Here is a 20917-nt window from a genome sequence, read left to right on the forward strand (position 1 = left end):
TGGCAAGAAAAAGTATGTGAACTCTTTGGAATGACTTGGTTTTCTCCATGAACTGGTCATAAAATGTGATCTGTTCTTCATCTAAGTCAAGAGTACCGTCACACACAATGGGCTTAAGCTAATACAACACAAACAGTGATAACCTTTCATGTCTTTATTAATCAAACCCATTAGACATTCACAGTGCTGGTGGACAACGTAAGTGAACCCTTGGACTTCACTGGTTGAACCTCCTTTGGCAGCAATAACCTCAACCAAGCGGTTCTGGTAGTTGAATTTCACTACAGCCTTTTATTTTCCCCTTTTACACAGAATCATGCCACTAACAGCCTGTGATCATACTTCCTCCTTCCTGTTTTTTCAAACTCAGCTTGAATGAATTTTAAGAACTGATTATAAGAACAGAAATCTGCCAGTATGAGCCACAAGCAAAACACAACTCTCCTTTTCTTTCACGTCCAAACCTGCACTAAAGCTGCAAGCTGCTGACAGCCAGACCTTTGATGAACAGATATCTGCGAACGCCGCAGTGCTCTGCCCTCTGTCTTTTTTTCTCCTCCTGTCCACTCCCACTGTGTCTCCAGCAGACATGTGATTTGGCCCGGCAGAGCTCTCGCACACTTTCTGCCTATAGAGGTCAGTGCGAACTTACAGAAGCAGATTTGCCAGAGGTCAGCAGACTCACTGACAGACAGACAAGTAGCTGTGATATAAAGATTATGTCATGTTTATGTTGCCAGAAAGCAGAAGTATTAAAAAGGCAAATGAATGTTTACGTCCTCCTTTATCTGAAGTATTGATTTTGATGTCAGGGAGCAGGTCGACAGGGCTGATTACTATCAGGTTTCCATCTACAATATCATATCACTATATAATCTATTATTTCATCAGCAGATAACTTTGTGTTGTTACGTAAACAACAGTGATAACGATTTCCTCTGTAATGTGAACACAATATGTGGAGTGTGTGGACGCTCACACACTCATCAACAAAACGAGTGGTGTTTGTGTGAGAATACAAATGAAACTGGACGCCACAAATATTGGTTTAATCTTATGTTGAGTTGATCTCGCCTCACACGATCCTGCGCGATCGCATCGAATCTGAAAATGAAATTTTATTAGTTTCACAAAATCATTTATTTACTTCTTAGTTTGCTTGCAGCAGTGAAAGTTCATTAACTCAACAGGCCTACTGGGCGTAAATACAGCTTTGAGGTCCTTTTTTTAAATTATTCATAACTTTGAAGATTTTACATTTTACAAACAAAATATGTGACAATATAAAAAAAGAAAGATAAATTGCATCAAAATGGACAAATAAACTCAAGCTCAGCCAACAACATTAAACTGCTGCTCAAACATAAATGCATCAATCATTTCAATTAATAAAATATATGTAATAATATAGAACCATATAGAAGGGGCCAGGCTGAGTGCTTTTGCTTTTGATACATTAAGCACATTTTTGCTAATAATACTATGATGGGAATGCAGGAGTATTTTTAAACTGTGGAGCTGATTCCTCTTCTGGGTGAAGCGAAATAAGCTTTAACTCTATAATATCCAGGTTTTCTTTTGTCCCAGTTCTGATAGTTAGTTTTTTTTATTTTTTATAAATGTTTCGAATGATTCATTTATTTATAGAGAATATGTTTCCACTAATTGCAGGTTTATGTGAATTTTCATTGCATAGCTTTGTGATTCTATTAAAACCAGTAACAAACTGATGTGATTGAATCCTTTTTCATTTTATTCACAGCTGACTTTGGAATAACTTCACATTGAAATGCTCCACGAGGACTATAATTGTCTTTGTGTAAGGCTGTGCTACTTTAACATTTCGCTGTAAATTGTGTTTATGTGTATTTCCTTATAAATTACAGGTCTCTCTCTTGTTGACACAGAGGCTAAAAGAAAAGGAGAATAAAGGAGAAATAAAGTGTGAATAAAACTCGGGCTGAAGTTTGAAATCCCTTAAAAAAATAAATAAATAAATACACATTAGAATAAGTGTTTATTGTTGTTTTTAATGATAATTATAATGATAAAATGCGGTTGACATTATGATGATGTTTTATCTTTTATTGACCAGCACAGCACAGACTGTAAGAAGAGAAAAACACAGGAGTGAGTGTGTGTGTGTGTGCGTGTGTGTGCATGTGTGTGTGTGTGTGTGTGTGTGTCGCAGGCCGCACTGAGCTGCAGCGGCGGCAGCATCCAGCCGGTGAGATCAGACCCAGCCCGGCGGGCGGCGCATTGCTACCTGGCTGGGATCCTGCGCGGCTTCCCACACGGAGAGTTTGAGAAGTGCCCCGGACTTCCTGCTACGGGACCATGGACGTTTTCTGCTCCGCTGCGGCCGCGGAACTACCCGCAGCGATGTGAAGGAGGAGGACCCGTCGAGTGGAGACCAGGTGAGCGTGTGGAGAGCTCGCTGGCCGCGGTGCTGTCGGTGGGAACTTGTCGAGCTCCGGAGACGCATCTGTCGGACGGACGGTCGCTGCACCGAAGCGGCTGAATGACGGCAGCCCGGTCACGGCAGCTCTTCAAAGTGAAATGAAACATGGCGACGGAGCTTTTTGGACTTTGTTAAATTATTCCGGTTGTTTTACGTTTGCGAAAGCGGGTACGTTGCGTTTTATTACTGTAAACTTTGTGCTTATTTGTATTCACTGAGGCCTACCTAGCCAAACCCACCGCTGTTGAGCTAACAGAGCAGAACAAAGCGACTTCCGGTATCATCCTACAAAATAAAAGTCTTTATTTACAAGCATAACTCGCTGCTATATACAACAGCTCTACAATAAATTCAACCTTTGTGAAAGTTGTCGTTCAGTTTTCGTTGAAATCATTCCAGAGAGGTGTACTGTGAAGCTGTTAGGTCGTACAGCATCATACAAGCAGGCGTTTCTATTATTCTGATCATTGTAAACATCAGTGAGAGTTGGTTAAATAACAGAAACACATCCCAGAGCAATGCAATACACTTCCACAGCATCACAAGCTACATCCTCCAGGATGATCATGCGTTTGAATCAACACCTCTCAGACACAGTTTCAGTAAAAACTCAGCGTTATAACCTTCACGAGGGGGGGATTTATAGCAGGACTGCTGTATTACACTGCATTGGTTTTAGCTACGTGCACCTAATAAACCGCCAACAGTGTGTGTTTGCTCCCCTGACAAAACCTGAAGTTTTCACCTTCTTCTTCACATGAGAACGTTCACACGGTTTTTCCATAGATCTAGTTTGAATATGTAAAACCCAGTAAATATGACCTTAATATAGAGGAAAACAAATGAGTTAAACACGGCCAGAGTAAATTACATTAAAAACAAACAAACAAAAATAATAATAATAAAAACCCTCCAGTGATTTTCAGGTGTAGAATAAAGTTCATGCCTTTCTCTAACGTTTGAAAGCGGCTCGATTTTATTTTGAATATCAAAACGCCGTATTTCCGGTCGTATTTCGGCGGATTGTCGCGACGTTGACTCGGCCGAAACCCCCTCGGGCAGCCTCCCGCAACGGAATCAATGCGGTGGGAGCACCAATCACGGCCTCCCGTCGGCGGTGACGGCGAGCTCCGAGGGCCCTGATTGGCTGTGACGGCCTGTCAATCACTCTGATGAGCGCTGAGCTGCAGCTGCGTTTGCATCGTTTAAATGAACCGAGGAGCTCAGTTGTTTACAGTTTAAAAGCTGTTTTAGCGCCTGTGCTTCAGTGAAGCTGAGCCCCGTGTGTTATTTCCCGCCTCAGCAGGGACGGGACACAGTTACCTGTCAACAAGGTGCGCTCAGACCTGCAGTAAACACGGATATCAGACGAGTCGTTTTCAAAATAAAAGCGCGAAACGTGTCGGTTTCAGGGTCAAATGTGCTTGTTGGAGCAATATGGAGCAATTTATCAGTGAACAGTGAACAGTAAAGGAAAATAACACTTCATAAATGCAAATATAAGAGCATACAGTACACTTACACACAACGCAACGTGTGTACCCTGATCAGAGAGTCTTAAGACTTGAAATCAGTGAATATCTGATCATTTCTAAAGCAATATTTCATCATCTGAAAGCAGCGTAATACATCCGAGTCAATATCAGCTCATAATAGAGGTCTTCGTAAAGAAAAACTGATGTATTATTTTGAAAATTGTGTAAGGAAATCATATATCCTAATGTTGCTGGATTGACAATGGTGTGTCTTTCAATCCCTCCTATCCCACTTCAGGATAATGCGGCTTAACGTAGTCAGGAGCTTTACGGTTTGAAAACACCAGGCGTTTGGAGTGGTGTTGCACGACTACTGTGACCGCTTTAGCTTCAAGACCTGCAACCTTGTAGTCCACATGCAGGACTGGAGGGTTAGATTAAGTGGAGGGTAAAGTTGATGCCACAGTATCAAGCAAATCAACCACATAAAAATCAGCTTAATCAGAAAAATATATATCTTCCTCTGCAGGCCTCTGTCTGCTTATCACTGTTGTTGTCATAAAAATGTGGTTAAAGTCTTGAGTTTGCATGGAGCGCCAGGCTGCGATGAAGTGAGCAGCGTGTCAGGATGTGTCAGGGTCAGACTATCCGCTTTATCAGCTTTTAGTTGGAGCCACTGTGTCACTGCTGCTGAGTTGTTTTTCTGGGATCAGCCCTTTCCCAGCTCCGATGCAAAATAGAGGAATAGGAGCAACATTCCCGTTAAAGGCGAGTAAGTAGAGCATTAATGTTTTATTCAGGCATTGCATTACAAGTGCTTGTGGACAGACAGTAGCTGTGAGTCTTTGTGCTCTGTGATCAGACGTCAGACAGAGAGCCTCACCTGCACAGCTGTTAGGCTTCCAGTGTCTCGCTCACAGGCTCTTCAGCCGGGTAGAGCCTGCAGCTTTTTCAGCCGCCCAGCTGCCGGTACACTATTGTCAACACTTGACCTTTTTACACAAAACCCCCTGCTGACTTTTAGACATAGTCGCTGCACTCTGGCATTTTCAGGACCTAAAGTGAATGTGAGGCACATTTGCACTCTGCTAATAATAGGTAAGTGTATTTCCCACCCATATTATTTTAATAATCAGTACTTGTAATGCAACATTTACAACATTACCAAAAATATAAGTGTCTAAAGCTGCAACTTAAAGTGCTTTTTATTCACTTATGTTGCCTTACACTCTGTATTTAGTTTGACCAATTGTCTAAAAGCAAAAAATAATAAATTTAAGACAGCAAATCTTCGCATTTAAAAAATTAAACTAGTGTTGTTTGGTATTTTTGCTTGATAAATGAGTTAAAAATGTCTCAGCTGTTTTAACATTTGTACACTTTTACTTCCTCCTCTGTTCAATCCGCTGTCTTGTACCTGGTCTGAATAAAGCATTCGATCTGCACACACTAATCATTTTGCCCATATTGGGTAAAGAGCATAAAATCTCTAACTGGTTTTAAAAAAAAGTGCAGAGTTGGAGGCTGCTGGTGGATGTGTGGCTCAGTGACAGAGAGGAAATGGAAAAAGCTCCTCAGCCGTCAGGGTCAACAGCCACAAATTAGTTCATCTCCTTCTTCTGTTCGGGTTCTATCTCTCTTACAGCATCTGCTGAGCCTCTCCAGAAACAATTGAGTGAGTGTGTGTGTGTGTGTTGTTGATATGGCAGTTTATTTGCCAGGCTTTACACCGTGTGGTGGCTCCCAAAACTCAAATGCAGGTTTGTCCAGCTGAATGTCTGTATCATAGCAACAGAGACTTTACGAGGTCTCTCTCTCTCTTTCAGCTACATACAGACAGTCTCTATTTCATTCTTGACCCGAGGAAACAACTACATGTCTGCAGTGCTGCAGCTGTCTGCGTGCACATCCTCAGGGAGTATACTTGAGGCCCAAATGTGTTTCCTTTTTTTTTTTATGAGCGTGATCATATATAGTAAAAAATAAGTTAAATAAGACAGAAAAATTAGTCAGTTTAACTGCATTTTAAGTTTGTTCGGGTTGATTTTACTTCACTTTAGTAAACTACAGCTATCCTAGTTTAATTACCTTCATCAGCTGTGCAAATAACAACTCTTTTCATTATCAATTAATCTTATAATTACATTATTTTTTCCAACTGATGAAAATATTGTCTCCCAACTAATTAACAGACAAATCATTCAGCAGTAGCAGGCAATGTCAGTTCTTGTGAACTTTTATTTTGGTTATTAAATTGGACTTAAATCCATTTCCTAGTTGTATTAAAGGAGTAGTTCAACATTTCCCCAGTGCACTTATTAACTTTCTTGGTGAGCAGATTGATAAAAGTCCTGTATCTGTGCAAGAAATCAAATTAGTGAATTTCTTCAAATGTGGAACTGTTCCTTTAAAAAGTCAAATGCTTCTTTGTAAAAGCTGCAGGTTCCATGAATTTGCAGGTTTGCTGAAATATGAGAGGAATTTCAGTACGGTGCAGCAGAATTCGACTGACTTCACCAGGCAGGCAGCCCACCCACATACCAGATGTAGTCCACTCACATAGGCACGCACACACACACACATGGTTCCTGCATTCCCTCACTGCTGTCCAGGCCTTGGCACCGAGCTGCTGGTGCTACCCGTCTTTATTGGCCACTGATCCCCGCTGGCTCAGTCCACCGCTCTCTGTTTTAATGCCTGGCTTCAGAGGAGCAGCACACAACACACCACCAGATGCCGAGCCACTCTTTGGCCTCTGTATGTGTGTGTGTGTGTGTGAGAGAGAGAGAGAGAGCTGCACTGGCTCCTGACCCTTTATCAGATGTAACTAACCTCATGTCCAACAAACATGCTGGTGTTTGGCCAATATGGGCTTATAAAGGCCGATACAGATAATGTTGGATCAATCTGCCACCAGCTGCCTGCTCTCTGTTGTGATACTCAGATGTCGGTTTGGGCTGGCTTCACGTCAACGGCTGGTTAATTCACTTCAGAGAGGTCTAACCAGTCTGAGGTTGCATGGTTACTCTTTAACACACCATAACAGTAGTTACACATGCTCACAGCTGCCGTCCAGCTGAGTTTACAACACCACAACAAAGGAGGTCTTGTTTCTTGAACAGTGCTCAGCAGATACAGGAGGTTGTTGAAGTTAATAGATTTCAGACTGGAGCTGCCAGTAGAGATTGTTTTGTACAGTCATTCTCTATCTCAGAGTCTGACAATTGTGGTGCCAGAATATTCAAAAATAAGCAGTTTTATTTTATTATTCCTCCACGCCGGCGACAGTCGGGGCCGGAGGCATCACGTTTTCAGCTTGTCCGTCTGTCCCATTCTTGTGAACACGATATCTCATTTACACCTTTGTGGGGAATTTCTTGATTTTGGCACAAAGGTCCACTTGGACTCAAGGATGAACAGATTAGAATTTGGTGGTCAAAGGTCAAGGTCACAAAACATGTTTTTGGCCATAGCTCACAGATTCATTCAGTAATTATGACTCAAGAAACTCAAATGTCTATGAGGATAAAATGAAGTGATGACATTTTATAGCCAACAGGTCAAAGGTCAACTTCACTGTGACATCATAATGTTGTGCAAAAACTCCTCTGTCCATTATTCAGCGCTGTAACTCAGGAAGAAGAGACTGTAACCATGTTTCCTGCAGCTCGGCTGATTGGTGGAGAAAAACAACCAGGAGGAGGTGATTCTAGTAACAATGATGATGAGACTCATAATGTTTGTAATTAAATACTGTATATTACTAATGAAGCTTTGTGTGGAACCTGTGGAGAAACAGGAGTCGGCTCAGGATGAAGGCTGCCTAATTATCAACCAGAGGCCACATGAAGAGTCCAAACATCCAGCACTGAACAATTGTTACAGCTCTGGTGAAGCCTGGAGGCTGCCTGTGCAGATGTTGCTCCGGCTCTGTTTGTTATCGCTCTCTATCCTACTGCTTGATCATTAATATGGGAATTTGTAATCAAACACATGTTTCCCACACATAACATCTCTGTCTGTGACCTTCCAGACACAGAACCGGAGCCTGTGACCCCAGAATTCATGTCTCTCTTTAAACCGACCCCGGCGCCTCACTGAGGGTGCGTTTGATTGGCTGCCTGTAGCACAGCTCCGTTAGTTTCAGTCCCGATAACTGGCTGATGTCCCAGCTCGGGCAGAGGTGGACATATGGTGGCTCTAATCCCAGATCACAGCCTCAGCGCTAAGACTGTTCCTCTGAGATCTCACTGCCTGTGTGTCAGTCTTACATGTCGTGGCTGAAGGAAGAGTTTTAGGAAGTTGTATGTTTGTTATTCAGACTCTTACTCTTGTTCGTCCTGCGCTACACAGTGTTCTTATTGTTGGTGGGAAATCGAAAAGGAGGGAAAATTGATCTGGGAGATGAATTCAAACCTACAAACATTCTGTCGTCTTGGAAGCTCTTCATTAAAAACACATTTCTCATTAAAAGTGATGCTGTTTTGCATGAACACACAATTATCTGCCAACATTAGAACCGTATTTCACATGAGAGATTTTGTGTATTGTGTATGTTTGACCTGGTCTTTGCTCTGTGGTTTGCACTGTAAATTCTCCCTTTAAAATGTTTTACTTTATTACTTCAAACATTTAATGGCAGCTTTCTGTATTATTGTGAGTCCATGAGAAGCAGAAATCACTGTTCAGTCCTGGACTCAGCTCCTGGACAGGACTGCCTGTTTGCTCATATTGCCATAGAAACTCAATGTCCCCGTCAATCAAATCTGACACACAGTGCTGATAAGGAAATGAATTAGTTTTGAATGTTAAAATCTTATTAATATAAACTGAGGCTGGTTTTCTTTCATCTAACTTCACTAAAAATGTGATTTGATGAATATTACTCCTCTTGAATGTTTGTCCTTCACTGTGCAGAATGATGAAGGTGCAGAGTTTGACTGAGTTTGAAGCTGATCTGGGTCCAGTGTGATGGTGAAACATTCCTGTGTATTATATCTCACATTTCTCTGTGGACTGAGGCTTTAATACTTTCACAGTAATTAATATAGAACCTAGACCTGCTTTATAAACACATGGACATCTACCTTTACAGAATATGGAACTTTTAAGTGTAATCAATAATCAAAGTAATAATTAGTTTCAGCCTGAGCACATTACCTTGGTGAGGAACTGTCCTCCTCAGCCTCCATATCAAAATGTTGCTGTTGATCACTGTAACAACTTCACCCACAATCGAACCACTGCTGCACTTTAAGTCTGTGTAATAGTTTTCATACTATCCAAACCCAATAGTGAATTCCGTGTGGATGGTAATGATGGCGATAACAGTGATCAAAGCGGGGCATCGGCTCTCCCTCCATCCTCAGTGTGAATGGACCTGAGCACAGTTTGCTGCTGTGCTGCTTGTTTGTCATTCCCTCCGCCTCTGAAGCGTTCTGCTGACCTGTGCTGCTTTCCGCTCTCAGCCCTGGAGGATATTGGATCCTTCAGCATCTGCAGCGGCCGTGCTCATGGCAACATGGGGGGGGGGGGTGGCTTAATTTCTACATCACCTGCATCATTTCCCCATACCCTTTGCCTTCCTGCCCCCCCTCCCTCCTCATCCTGCTGTAAGCATCTGCAGAGTGATCAAATTACCCATTATTACTGCACACTATCATCAGATTACTGTTATTTAGTCCAGTGACCGGGTTGATTCGGATGGATGGGCGCTCATCCACATACACACACACTGCTCATTCACCGACCCTGCGCCCTGCCATTTCTATCCCGGTGAAGATGTTAATGAGCAGGCCCACATCCTTAATCAGCCGTGTGTGTGCACATGTGAATGTGAGTTGATTTGAGACTGTGTTTGTCTATTTCAGTGACGTATGAATGTATCTGTGTGCTTTGGAAGAAACTGGGTCTATTTCCTTTATCTATTTAGGTGTCAGTTATTTTTTGATTTCTCCTTTGTCTATAAAATGTTGGAAAATAGTCAAAAATTTCCATCACAATTTTTCAAAATCATGGGTGATGTTTTCATGTTCCTTTTGTTTTTTTTTTTTAACTTAGAGTGACATAAAAGAGAGAAGCAGAGCAAATCCTCACATTTGAAGCTGAAAAAACAGAAAATGTTTTTCTTGACAGATTATTTAAACGATTAATCGATTATCCAAATAGCAATAACTAAAGCAGGACCATGTTTCAAGCTGTCTTCATCACACTGACACCAGGTATTCTTAGTGTCTGAAGGAGCCTGAATAATAACAAGCAGCCAGTTTAAACATCATGGTGTAGCTCTTGTTCAGTGGATATCAGGCGTACACAGTGGTGATCTCATGCTTTCTCTTTCCTCCCCAGGTCATGAGTGCCTCTAGGAAAGACACAGTGGAGAATAACCTCACCTGTCCAAAGCCCCGCCCTACCTGGGCCTCACCCTGCCCCCCACTCCTGGATTCCCACCATGAGTAAGTTCCTGATTTTGTTCAACATATTTTCATTCGCTGAAATACTGGCTGCTCATGTGCGCTCTCTTCTGCTGGCCTGCTGCGTCGTCGTGATGCAAAATCATACACCACATACTCCAGTCACACTTCATATGAGGAGTGTGAACAGCACTTCCTGAAGTTTCGCTTCGAAGCCTTAATGAAGCGCTTTCGTCAGTTATTGGAACCATGAAGACTGATATTTGTGCCCAGAGGTTCTTGTCCTTGATGCCTTATTAAAAACAAAACTTACATAAACCGATACAAACACACACACAGTAGATCTCTCGTGGACAAATCTCCTTTTTAGTGACTCCATTATTGCGTTTCAACCTGACCACAATGACAGTAGTGATGTCTGCTGATATCATCCAAACTAAAGTATTTAAAGAGTTTGGTGAGTTTTGGAGCTCGCGTTTTAAGGACCTGCAGCTCAAGACGCTTTTTCATGACAGCGCTGTTTGGTGACATCAGCAGTGGTGTTTGACTTTTCTGATGTTAGATTGGTGGCTGGGGTTGGAGGTTGTTGTGTTGGCTCGGCTCGGAGAGGAGGACCCTTCAGATTAAACTGAGTACTTTTGTTCTATCTCTTTAATGTGGGAGGAGATTTCCCACCAGTGGTTGAACAGGAACAATCAAATAGATTTTCGCATCTGCAAGTTTAAGATGTAGCACTGGATCTGCTTTCCTCTGCACCTCCAACCTGCTCCTCCCTCCACCTCCTCCTCCTCCTCCTCCCTGACGACAGGAACATATGGCGCAGAGAAGTGCTGCAACCCTCGCCACCTCATCAGTCATCAGTCACACTGCAAAGCATGATGGGAGGGCAAATGTAGCGAGATGTAGAGTCCCATCAGCTCCATCTACATTATATCTGTGTGTGCGTGTGTGTGTGTGCTCGTCTCCTGCGCTGCTGTATGTCAGTGTTGACTGTAATGGCACAGCCTCACATGTGGGCTCAGTGTGAGTCATCCAGCGAGGCCAGACTGCAGTATATTCTCTTAATGTCTCATACGTTCATACATGTGTGTAACGTGTCACACACACACTGCGCCAGAAGAGCTGATCATTTTCACCTCATGGGGCGTGTCCTGTGTTCTGCTGAACATGACGCTGGCTGATATAGACGAAGCCTATATCATTAGATTTTTTCCTCATATCAATCATTTCTTATTGTGGTGTTTTAAAAACCACTTAGCTACAGCGGTCAAATAACTTTAGAAAATTCAATCACAACATTCAAGATAAAGTATCTCATTGATACCAAAGTATCAGAAAGGAAGGACAAAAGACAGAGAGTTTATTCCTTCACCCCCCCCTGAGTTATTTGCTCCGTGGTATCAGGCCTCCACAGTTTACAGCTCTCCCCTCTCAGACCTTCTTGTTTTCTTTGCCATTTAGCTCACTTCACAGATAAGGACAGAACGCCAGCCAACATTTCCTCCTACCTCCTGTGTGTTAACTCTCTCCGTGCCGAGCCGCGAGGCTGTCGATCTGTGTACCAGAGGGCTGGGACTGGGTTACCGGGGCAACCCAGCGCATATGAGGCGTTTACTGGAAGGCGATTGGATTAAGCAGACGCTGCTAAAGGGGGGGGGGGCTACTGAGAGGTTTAACCCGATTACTGCCTTTGCCTTAGCACACGCCGGCAACCACGCACAAACACAGAAACCCTGTGTGTGCGTGTGTGTGTGAGAGAGAGTTGATCTGATTGATGGTGAGTGATGAAAATGGAGAGAAGTGTGATTGATGAGCTGAGTGGTGGAACAGTGGGAAAATCCCACCAGCAGCTTGATGGAGGTGTCTCTTTCAGTGTGTGTGTGTGTGTCAGCATGTCAGCCAAAGGCCCTGATGCTTTTAATATATAAAATCAACACATTATTGTGCAAAAAAATTTTGAAAATGTAAGAAAATTGAAGACTTTGTGTAGTTTATTTGCAAAACTTGCAGATACAAATAAATCAAACATCAACAGGAAATTAATCATGACGAGTGAAACAGTGCGGGAAAGAATAAAACTCCCCATAAACACCTTCAGTGGAGAAAACTGGCCTGAGATGAACAAACTCAGTTCTGCTATTGTTGTCTTTACATGACCTGAATGTGCCTGGAAGCAGCGGACGCTCGGGGAGAAAGGCTTTTATGTGTTTCATTATTTATCTCAACCTTTGATTGACTCACTCTCTCGCCTGGAGATGGTTGACAATGTTGATATTCTGAGCTAATTATCTTAATTACCCCCCTACAACACACACACACACACACACACACACACACACACACACAACCACTGACCTGGGGCAGGGTGGGGTTAGTTCCCTCTAACAAGTGTCCTAAGAAGGATGGATGACTCACTCGGGATGGTGTGAATTTTAAGGGAAAAGGAGAAAAAGGGCAGGAAAAGGAAGAGTAAGACTTGTGTTTGTCTGATGCACCTTCACTGCAGGTTCTGTTTACCCAGGGTTTTCAAAGTGGGGTTTGTGGACTCGCAGAGGCCCTGGTGCAGTTCAAGGTTTGTGGCAAAGTGAGGAATCGTATTAAAGGGACTATTTTTAAGTTTTCTCTGCTGCCAAACGTAGCTTCTTACCGGAGCAGGTGGTGGTGATTGTCGCTTGATGAGAGGTTCGGCCACTGTTGCATTTAAAGGATAAGAGGTTATAATACGCTCTCTGAGCAGCGCTACATTCTCAGGGCAGATTGGATGCTACAGTGAGTCGCTAGCTGGTTAGCATGCTAACTTCAGTAGAAGAGTGGAAGTGATAGAAGTAGGAGCAAAACACGAGGGTTGCTTTCCAACATTGGCTATGTAGAAATAGCTCCTGTAGTAATGGTATGAAGTTTTCGGGCAGTGTTATGAGAATACAAAATGGACCAACCCCACGATTTTCAGATGGTAGATATGTGATTTTAGCTTGAATTCAAATTCTAAGCTACTGTTAAATGTCCCTGATCCATACACTGATCAAGGAAGCAGTCCCCTCAAACCAGTGCTTTCGCCAGGGTAATGACTATGTTCAGTCCACTGTCTTTATTTTGAAATACAGTGGATCCGTATAATTATGAAAGATCATTTTGTATCCATGGTAACACCTGCATGTCTGTGCACGATTGCAGACAGTTCCCCTGAAAAAACCAGTAGATGATTACCTGATTACAGTCAGTCAACTAGTAATGCTCATAATGAACCTCCGAGAAGTTACCTTGCAGGTTAACAACCTCATGCCTGTGCCAAATGTTGTAATGCACTGCTCCGGTTGAGTTGTTATACTCCTACTTAGGACCTTACTTTCATTTTCTACATCAAAATACTGATAAACGGCGCTGGTTTTGCGGATGTTATGGGGGAGAGGGGGGGCTGCTGTCATCTGTCAGAGCTGCATAATATCTTAGATGCAACAGAGAGGCTCTGAGCCTCACCTCTGCTCGGCTGAGTGATTTCAGGTAAACAGGTAAACTAAATCCTGCAATGTTGGATGATGTGTCCGGGTGGGCTCGGTGTAGGGCAGTGACTGTATAGTTGTGACATCACAAAGTGCCATAGGTCCTGATGGCTCGTTTTAAGGCTCAGTGTCTGAATACAGGCTGTGTGCATTTCTCTATGGACTGAGGCTTTGATACTTTCACAGCATTAATATTGAACCTAGACCTGCTTTATAATAAAAAATAAAAAAAAGGCAGATCGTACTTTATACAATATGAGACCTTTAATAAAGGGTTGCTGTGATGGTTTTTACTTTCAGGGACAAAACTTTATTAAAACATGCCCATGTCTGTTAAAATTGGATGTGACATGACAAATAATAATATCTGTGAATTGAAGAAGCTGTTCGTACAAACAGCACATCGTCATTATATGTGGTAATAATACACTGTGGACTCCCAGCATTTCCCCAGCAGTTATAGGAAATGGGTGCATAGCCGAGTGATAACAGGGGAGGGAGGGGACTGTGATGACAAATTAGGGAGACACACGGAAGCTATGTAACTTTTTATTGGTGTAGTATAAACAGCGCTGTTAGTTAAAGGAGCATAATGGCTGCACAAACACTCAGACGGGCGGGGACATTGAGTTTATGTCAGCAGCAGCAGTTCTGTGTGTCATCCTTAGAAATAAATAGAGGGAAGGAATGAGATGGGAAAGGGGAAGAAGGTATAATGTAGTTAATAAGTTCCTTCTTTTATTCTGTCTCTTCCGGTGGAGGCCTCAGATGACTTGAACCGTTTATAATGTGAGTGAGAATTAGAATTAAGATTTATTTTATTATAATATAAAACAAATGATATGTAAGTTATAGATATTACTGGGAAGATTTATGTAAGTTCAAAGTGTGTTTACTCTTCTTCATTGCAGTTACTTTCTAAAACAGGACCACATCCACCCTAAAATTACCTTTTTACAGGCTCCATGTTGTTATTAACCCTCAAAAAGCTTTCAGATGTGATGCTAGTCTCACTTTATGACGTCTGAGCTCAGAAGCAGGAGATTTTGAGGAGCAGCTGAAGGCAGCATGAGTGTGCAGGCATGGACTGTTGACTCCAATCTGTTCACCTGTCCTTCACCTATTCCAACACACACACACACACAGTCATCTCTCCCTGTCAGGAGAAGACTGATGTCATCGGGTGGCATGCTGTGCACCAGTGTCTGGGTGTGGTGCAGGATAATTATCTTCTCCCCAAAGCCTCATCTGGCCTCCATCTGCTGGACTTTAGCATGGTTAGCTCAGCCACAGAACACACAGCAAAGGTCTTTACATTTCCTCCATTGCTGGACCTGCAATATCTTTTTTCAGCTACATCTTGGTTTAGATTCATGCAGCCACACACACACACACCTGGAAGTGCAGACTCTCAGGGGTCGGCCACAGAAAAGAGTTTGTGTCTGAGCACCCAGGACGCTTCAGCTGTTATTACAACAACCACATTTTCCAAACCAGGGAACCTTGTGAAAACGGTCTGTAAGCTGCCAGTTCCCACTATGATGTTAATCACACAGGGTAGATGACAGCTAATGGTGCTGACGTCTCCCTGCGGTGAATGTCATTCTCCGCCCAAGACATTGCCGTTACAAATAGCTCTCCATGGGTGTTCAGCCTGAAAATAGTACGTTGCTTCTGGTACCACCCAGTGGGCCAGGGGCAAGATGTGTGATTCCAGAACCAATAAAACCAAAAGAAAGAATAGCACACAGCTTAAACTTTTCTCTGAACCACTCTGTGTTTTTACTGTGTCAGGTTCAGTGGTTTAGTTAAAACACATGAGAAACCTGAAGTCTTTGGGGAAATATGCTGATTTGTTTTCTGGTGGAGAGTTGGAGGCAAAGATCGATACCAGGCCAAGCTCTGGAATACTCTTCCACTAAGTCTGAGATCCTTAAAAAGCAACTAAAACCCATCTGTTCAGACAGGCATGTAGATGGCTTGTCATATTTTATGTTTTTTATGTCATTTTATGTCATTTTATGTAAGCTAACTGGCTGCCAGGCTATAATATAGTATATTTATTGGTCAGATATGAGAGTCCATATTCTCATCTAATTCTCTGGCAGAAAGTGAACATATATGACCCAAATTGTTGAACTGTCCCTTTAAATTCCATCTGAACATGGCTTTAGCCACGTTTTTTGCATTTTAAGTTCGGCCAGGTTTCAGTTTGGAACTCATATGTGTACATGAAGTGCATGAAGAACCCAGAAATAACAAAATTGTGGCAGTAATAAAACTATAAATTGATTTTCTGTGGTTGTATAATCCAACTAAAGCAGCACAGTTGTTGTTATTGGTTCCTACGTCTGTGGTGAAGCGGAAATGTCAGATTTGCTCAATCTTGTTTACCAGTGTTTTAGCTTTGTTTGTGTTTGCTCACTCATACCATGTTTCCGACAGCACTTGAAGGCAGCATTTGTTCTTGCGTTTTGTTTTGTTTTGTTTTGTTTTCTGCTAAACCCTTAAGCCCTGAGGTGATGATGATGACACATATCCTGGTGAGAAACGTCTTCATCAGCTCCACATCGTCTGAACCTCTGCGCCCACAGAATGACTGGAGGCTGATTACTAGAGAGATCGGTATTTGTTTGTTCGAAGAGCACCTGAGGAAACAGGACTGTTTCAGTTTGTTGCTGCTGCACAGGTTGGGCAGGTTTATTCGCCTGCCGCGCTTCCTCAACTTCAAAGCCTTGTCACCTGGAGTGCACTATAAATTTGAACTTGAATAGAGGTTAAGGATTAAGATTAATCCAGATTTTATGCATGCTGTTTTCATTAATCTCCACATCTGAAGTCTCCTGCAGACAGGAAGTGAGGCTGGTGTTGTGGTGACATTAACACAGGAGACGTTATAAACACTGTGTTTTCACCACAGTTGCAAAATCCTCTTGAAGTCTGTGCTGTGTTCTCCCAGAGCGCTGTTTTGTTTAGTGTAGTTGTTACGCTGACCTCTCTCTTTCTTACCCACAGTTCAGTTTGTTTTGCTGGCTGCTTTATCGGCCTGACACAGAGATTTCATAGACCACCAACACACAGGCGGGCGAAATGGAAAACACTCACTGCAGAGCAGAAACAATCAAAGGAGAATTGATTAGCTCTCTCTGTTTTCTTTAACACTTGATGACACAGCTTTGTTTGATGGCAGCTGAACTTTAAAGACTTTACATTTATTGCAAACTGCTGATCACGAGTAAAGTTTGCTCAGTTATTTCCTTATCACGTGAAAATGAATGGAAACCAATGGCTGCTTGGAAAGTAGGAAAATACATTAAATCCTCTACAGAACAAAATAATCTCACCACAAAGTCCATTTAGTAGTTCATGAGCTTTCAGTTGTGTCAGATGGGGTTTGCCCATTTTGAATTGATGTTCAAACTTACTCCATTGATTTACTGTTGCACTGTGTGACTCCTGATGGACAGTTTAAGAATAATAGATCACTTTGTTTATTCCTTTTTTAATGCTCTTTATATGTTAAATTGCATTAGTTGTTTCTCAGAAAAGAACAACAGGAAATAACAGCTTTATGAAAGCTTCTGTATAAAGCCATCAGCTAGCTAGCTCCACTAGCGGCAGAAAATTACATATGGCACCTTTAATTTTGGGTGACTACACAGATTTGAAATCGGCTCACTTCCTCTTGATGTGATGTTACATTCACAAGTGTATTTTCTCAAAAAGAAAACGTGGCTTTGTGCAGCTTTAATCACCACACAGCCACATTTAAAAGGAAGGTTTTTTACAAACTAGCAAAAGAACTAACTTTCACTCTCCTCCTGTTTTCAGTCCGTTCTGTCCTCCTCTCTCTTTTTTCCCTCCACGTTCCAACTCCCTGTTTTATTTCAGTTTCAGTGCATGCTCCATGACGGCTGAAGAGTGAACTGTGTGTCGTGTGTAAAATGTGCAGTGGAATGCAGTTCGTCCACCCTCCCACTTTCTGAATAATCTGTTCTTTCCTGCAGCGGAGAAGGATGCTCAGATGTCATGTTTGTGGAGACAGAGATGTGTGTGTGCATGAGTGTGTGTGTTAAGTTATAGGAGGTGTAGGGGGGGTGGTGGTGGGGGGGTGGAGGGGGGTTACAGGAAGGAAGCTTTGCTGGAATAAGATTACATCTCCCAGTAAACAGGGCAGCAGGAGGAAATGGATCCACAGTCCCTCAGTCCTCAGGGCATCTTCTTGTATATACTGAAGTCACCAGAGAGTCATATGTTACTGACACACACACACACACACACACACACACACACACCCTGATCGATCACATACCTAAACACATCCTCACCTGGACATTGAATACTTACAGTATGTGTCAGGTTTTCTGTAGATGGGAGCGCCTATAAAAATAAACAGATCTGGTCCAGTCAGTGTCGTCCTCTCCTGGTTCACTGGGTGAGATACAGTCTGATTGATTTTTATATTGAGTGTAGGAGCGTTCGGTCCTGCTTTGGTGGTCTGTTGGAAAACCTGGAGCCAACCCAGCCCATAACCTGGATCCTCTTGGACCCTTTTGAGGCTTTGGTACTAGGTTCGTCATTGAGTTTAGAGCCCAGATAATGATTATTTTCATTTTCATTTAGATAATCTTCTCAACAAACTGGTTAATTATTTAGTCCAAAATGTCAGAAGTAGTTAAAATTGCCCTTCACAGTTTCCCAGTGCCTGAGGTAACGTCTTCAGATGTCTTCAAAACCCTAAACTACTCAATTTACCCTCATCAGAGACAAAGATAACCAGCAAATATTCACATATAAGAAGCTGGAGCCAGTGAACTTTTTGTATTTTTTTTTTATTTAAAAATGACTAAATGTTGATCAACTCATCAGTTACTCAACTAATAGATTCAGCATTTCCAACATACCAAACCAAGATGTTCTGGACATAAAAGGCAAGAGTGCAACCAACTGTGTCATTTTTATGTAATGTATGTGAGGCTGATATTGTCTTATTCCTGGAACCACAGATACAAGTCAACAGAGAATTCAGAGCATTTCTGTGGTCGGCCAGTGGCCCAAACCAATCATAGTGTTTTGGTTTAATTTTTACTCTGCATGATTTGCCTGTGTTTCTATCTCTATTCCTGGCAGATACTGAGAAATCATCTGGTCCCATTTTCATTTTTATTCGGAGCTGCTCTCCCCAAACACTGATGGTGCTGTTTGTTTGTTCCTCATTGTTCCTTTTTTAATTATTGGTTGTCCTGGTCGATACAGATGCAGCTGTAAAACACTGTTTACTGTTGCTGTGTTTATTGTAGTCGGCCTTGTTGTGATGGGATGATACATGTTCTTACCGGTCAGGACCGACAGCACTGCGGCCAACACCTGAATCTCCCTGAAACTAGTGCCACCTCCTTAACAATGCTCAGATTTACTCCCTGGAATTAGTCCTAGCCCAAAGTACAGAACAGAATGACTACTACACTTGTTTCAACATGAAAACGTGATCTTTGGAAACGTTGCAGTTCCAGGGTTTCAGTAGTAGATTCTGGATTGGATGGATGGTTTTCTGCAGATGAGAGGAGCCCGTAAGAACATTTTTATATTGTTTTCACTGCTGCTGGCTGCAGCTGAAAAAAGGGTAACACGGTTATGACTATCACCTGGTTATTCCACTGGTGCTGGGCTGGTTTTCCATCCCGCCACAGTACATTATACACCTCAAAGTGGACCCTGGGATTTACGGATGGTTGGTGTGGCGTATCTTGACAAAATAGCAGCAGAGCAAATATAAGTTTGTTTTCTTTCTCTGAGCTAGCAGCCCTGGCAGAGATAAGGGAAGGTGAGAGCAACACACAGAGTAAATGACATTTTCAAGCCATGAAGTATCAGGTTTATAGGATACAGAGAGCTGTGGCTCCCTGCAGCTTTGGTCAAATATTCAGCCTGTTGCAGAATTCAAATTCAAATTGTTTCACCTGATAAATAGTTTTTGCAGAGGATGATGTAATTGCAAAAGATCAGAAGCTCTTTGCCGGTTTACAAACTTGTCTAAGACAACTGCACCAGGAAAATTTGACACTTTCTCCTTCACAGACACACATGCACAGTAATCATAAAGTTGCCATATCATAATCTTTGAGTGCCCCCTGTGTATTTAGTTTCCATGGTGAGCCGAGTGGAGCTGCTGCTCTCAGCGGTGGCGGTTTCAGCAGCGGCTCAGAAAGTTTAGTTCATCAATGCCTAATGTCTGGACTTTAGACAGACGGGACCTTGTGCAATGAAAGCGTTGCTGTGTTTATGTGCAGCTTCTTTGCCTTTTAATGTGTTTTTTCTTAGACATGATGAGAATTAAATCTCTATGCCGTTCAGTCGAATCTAATATCAAGATATTTGCTGTTTTTATTGAAAATAACAGTTAAGGCTGTTCATGTAAATTAACATCAGGCAAAAGCAAACATGTTATCGGATACATATCTTTGCTTCAGCGTCACATGTTTAAAGTGAACGAGTAAAACAAATGGTTTAAATTTTATTCATGTATTTGCTGATTATTTTTTCAATAATTTGATTAATCATTTAGTCTTTGAAATGTCAAAAAAATGGCGGGAGGCAGGCTTAAGTTATTTAATTTACTTTAATATATGACAATAAATGCAGCAATAAATCACACACAAATGTTTGGTATTTTATTATGAAAAATTAATGAAATGATTAATTGATTATCAATATAGTTGCTGATTATCCTTTTTCTTCCTCCACTTATCAATAAATCCACTAATCGTTACAGCTGTAGCAACAGTTCCTGCTAACTGTGATTTATTGGTGTAGTCCAGGTTAGTACAATTATTGTTACAAGCTGTTTTCTCACTGGGGGGGTTTGAGTCCCGACACCTAGAGTTGTTTATCGTTGTTATTTGCTAAAAAAAAGTTTGAAGTGATTTTATCATTTTCAAGTAAGTTGTGCTGTTTCTTATCACTGAATCTGTGACTTCTTGGAGCTATCTGAGTAAGCTAGCTGATGTTTCTCACAGGAAGTTATATCGTGTGTGCTAGAGGCGTCCGATGTCTAAAAAGGTTTCAGAA

The 20917-nt window shown here is 42.1% G+C and overlaps 1 protein-coding gene across 3 annotated transcripts in view; it reads left to right on the forward strand.

Annotated features, from left to right (window-relative positions):
* Positions 1 to 2138: 2138 nt before the first annotated feature.
* Positions 2139 to 20917, forward strand: part of usp6nl (USP6 N-terminal like) — a 73974-nt gene continuing 55195 nt past the window's right edge. Inside the window, exons 1-2 of one of the 3 annotated variants that reach the window (XM_071502252.1) lie at positions 2139 to 2629; positions 10285 to 10391. In XM_071502252.1, coding sequence (XP_071358353.1) covers positions 10388 to 10391 — 4 coding nt within the window. In that variant the 5' untranslated portion in view covers positions 2139 to 2629; positions 10285 to 10387. Of the gene's footprint in view, positions 2630 to 2720; positions 4709 to 10284; positions 10392 to 20917 lie in introns of those variants that run through there. The other 2 variants (XM_071502251.1, XM_071502253.1) reach the window with 2 other exon arrangements.

Source organism: Trachinotus anak, unplaced genomic scaffold (genome assembly GCF_046630095.1).
Source record: "Trachinotus anak isolate AG129_WGS33_773 ecotype Australia unplaced genomic scaffold, CSIRO_AGI_Tana_v1 ptg000018l, whole genome shotgun sequence".
NCBI lineage: Eukaryota > Metazoa > Chordata > Actinopteri > Carangiformes > Carangidae > Trachinotus > Trachinotus anak.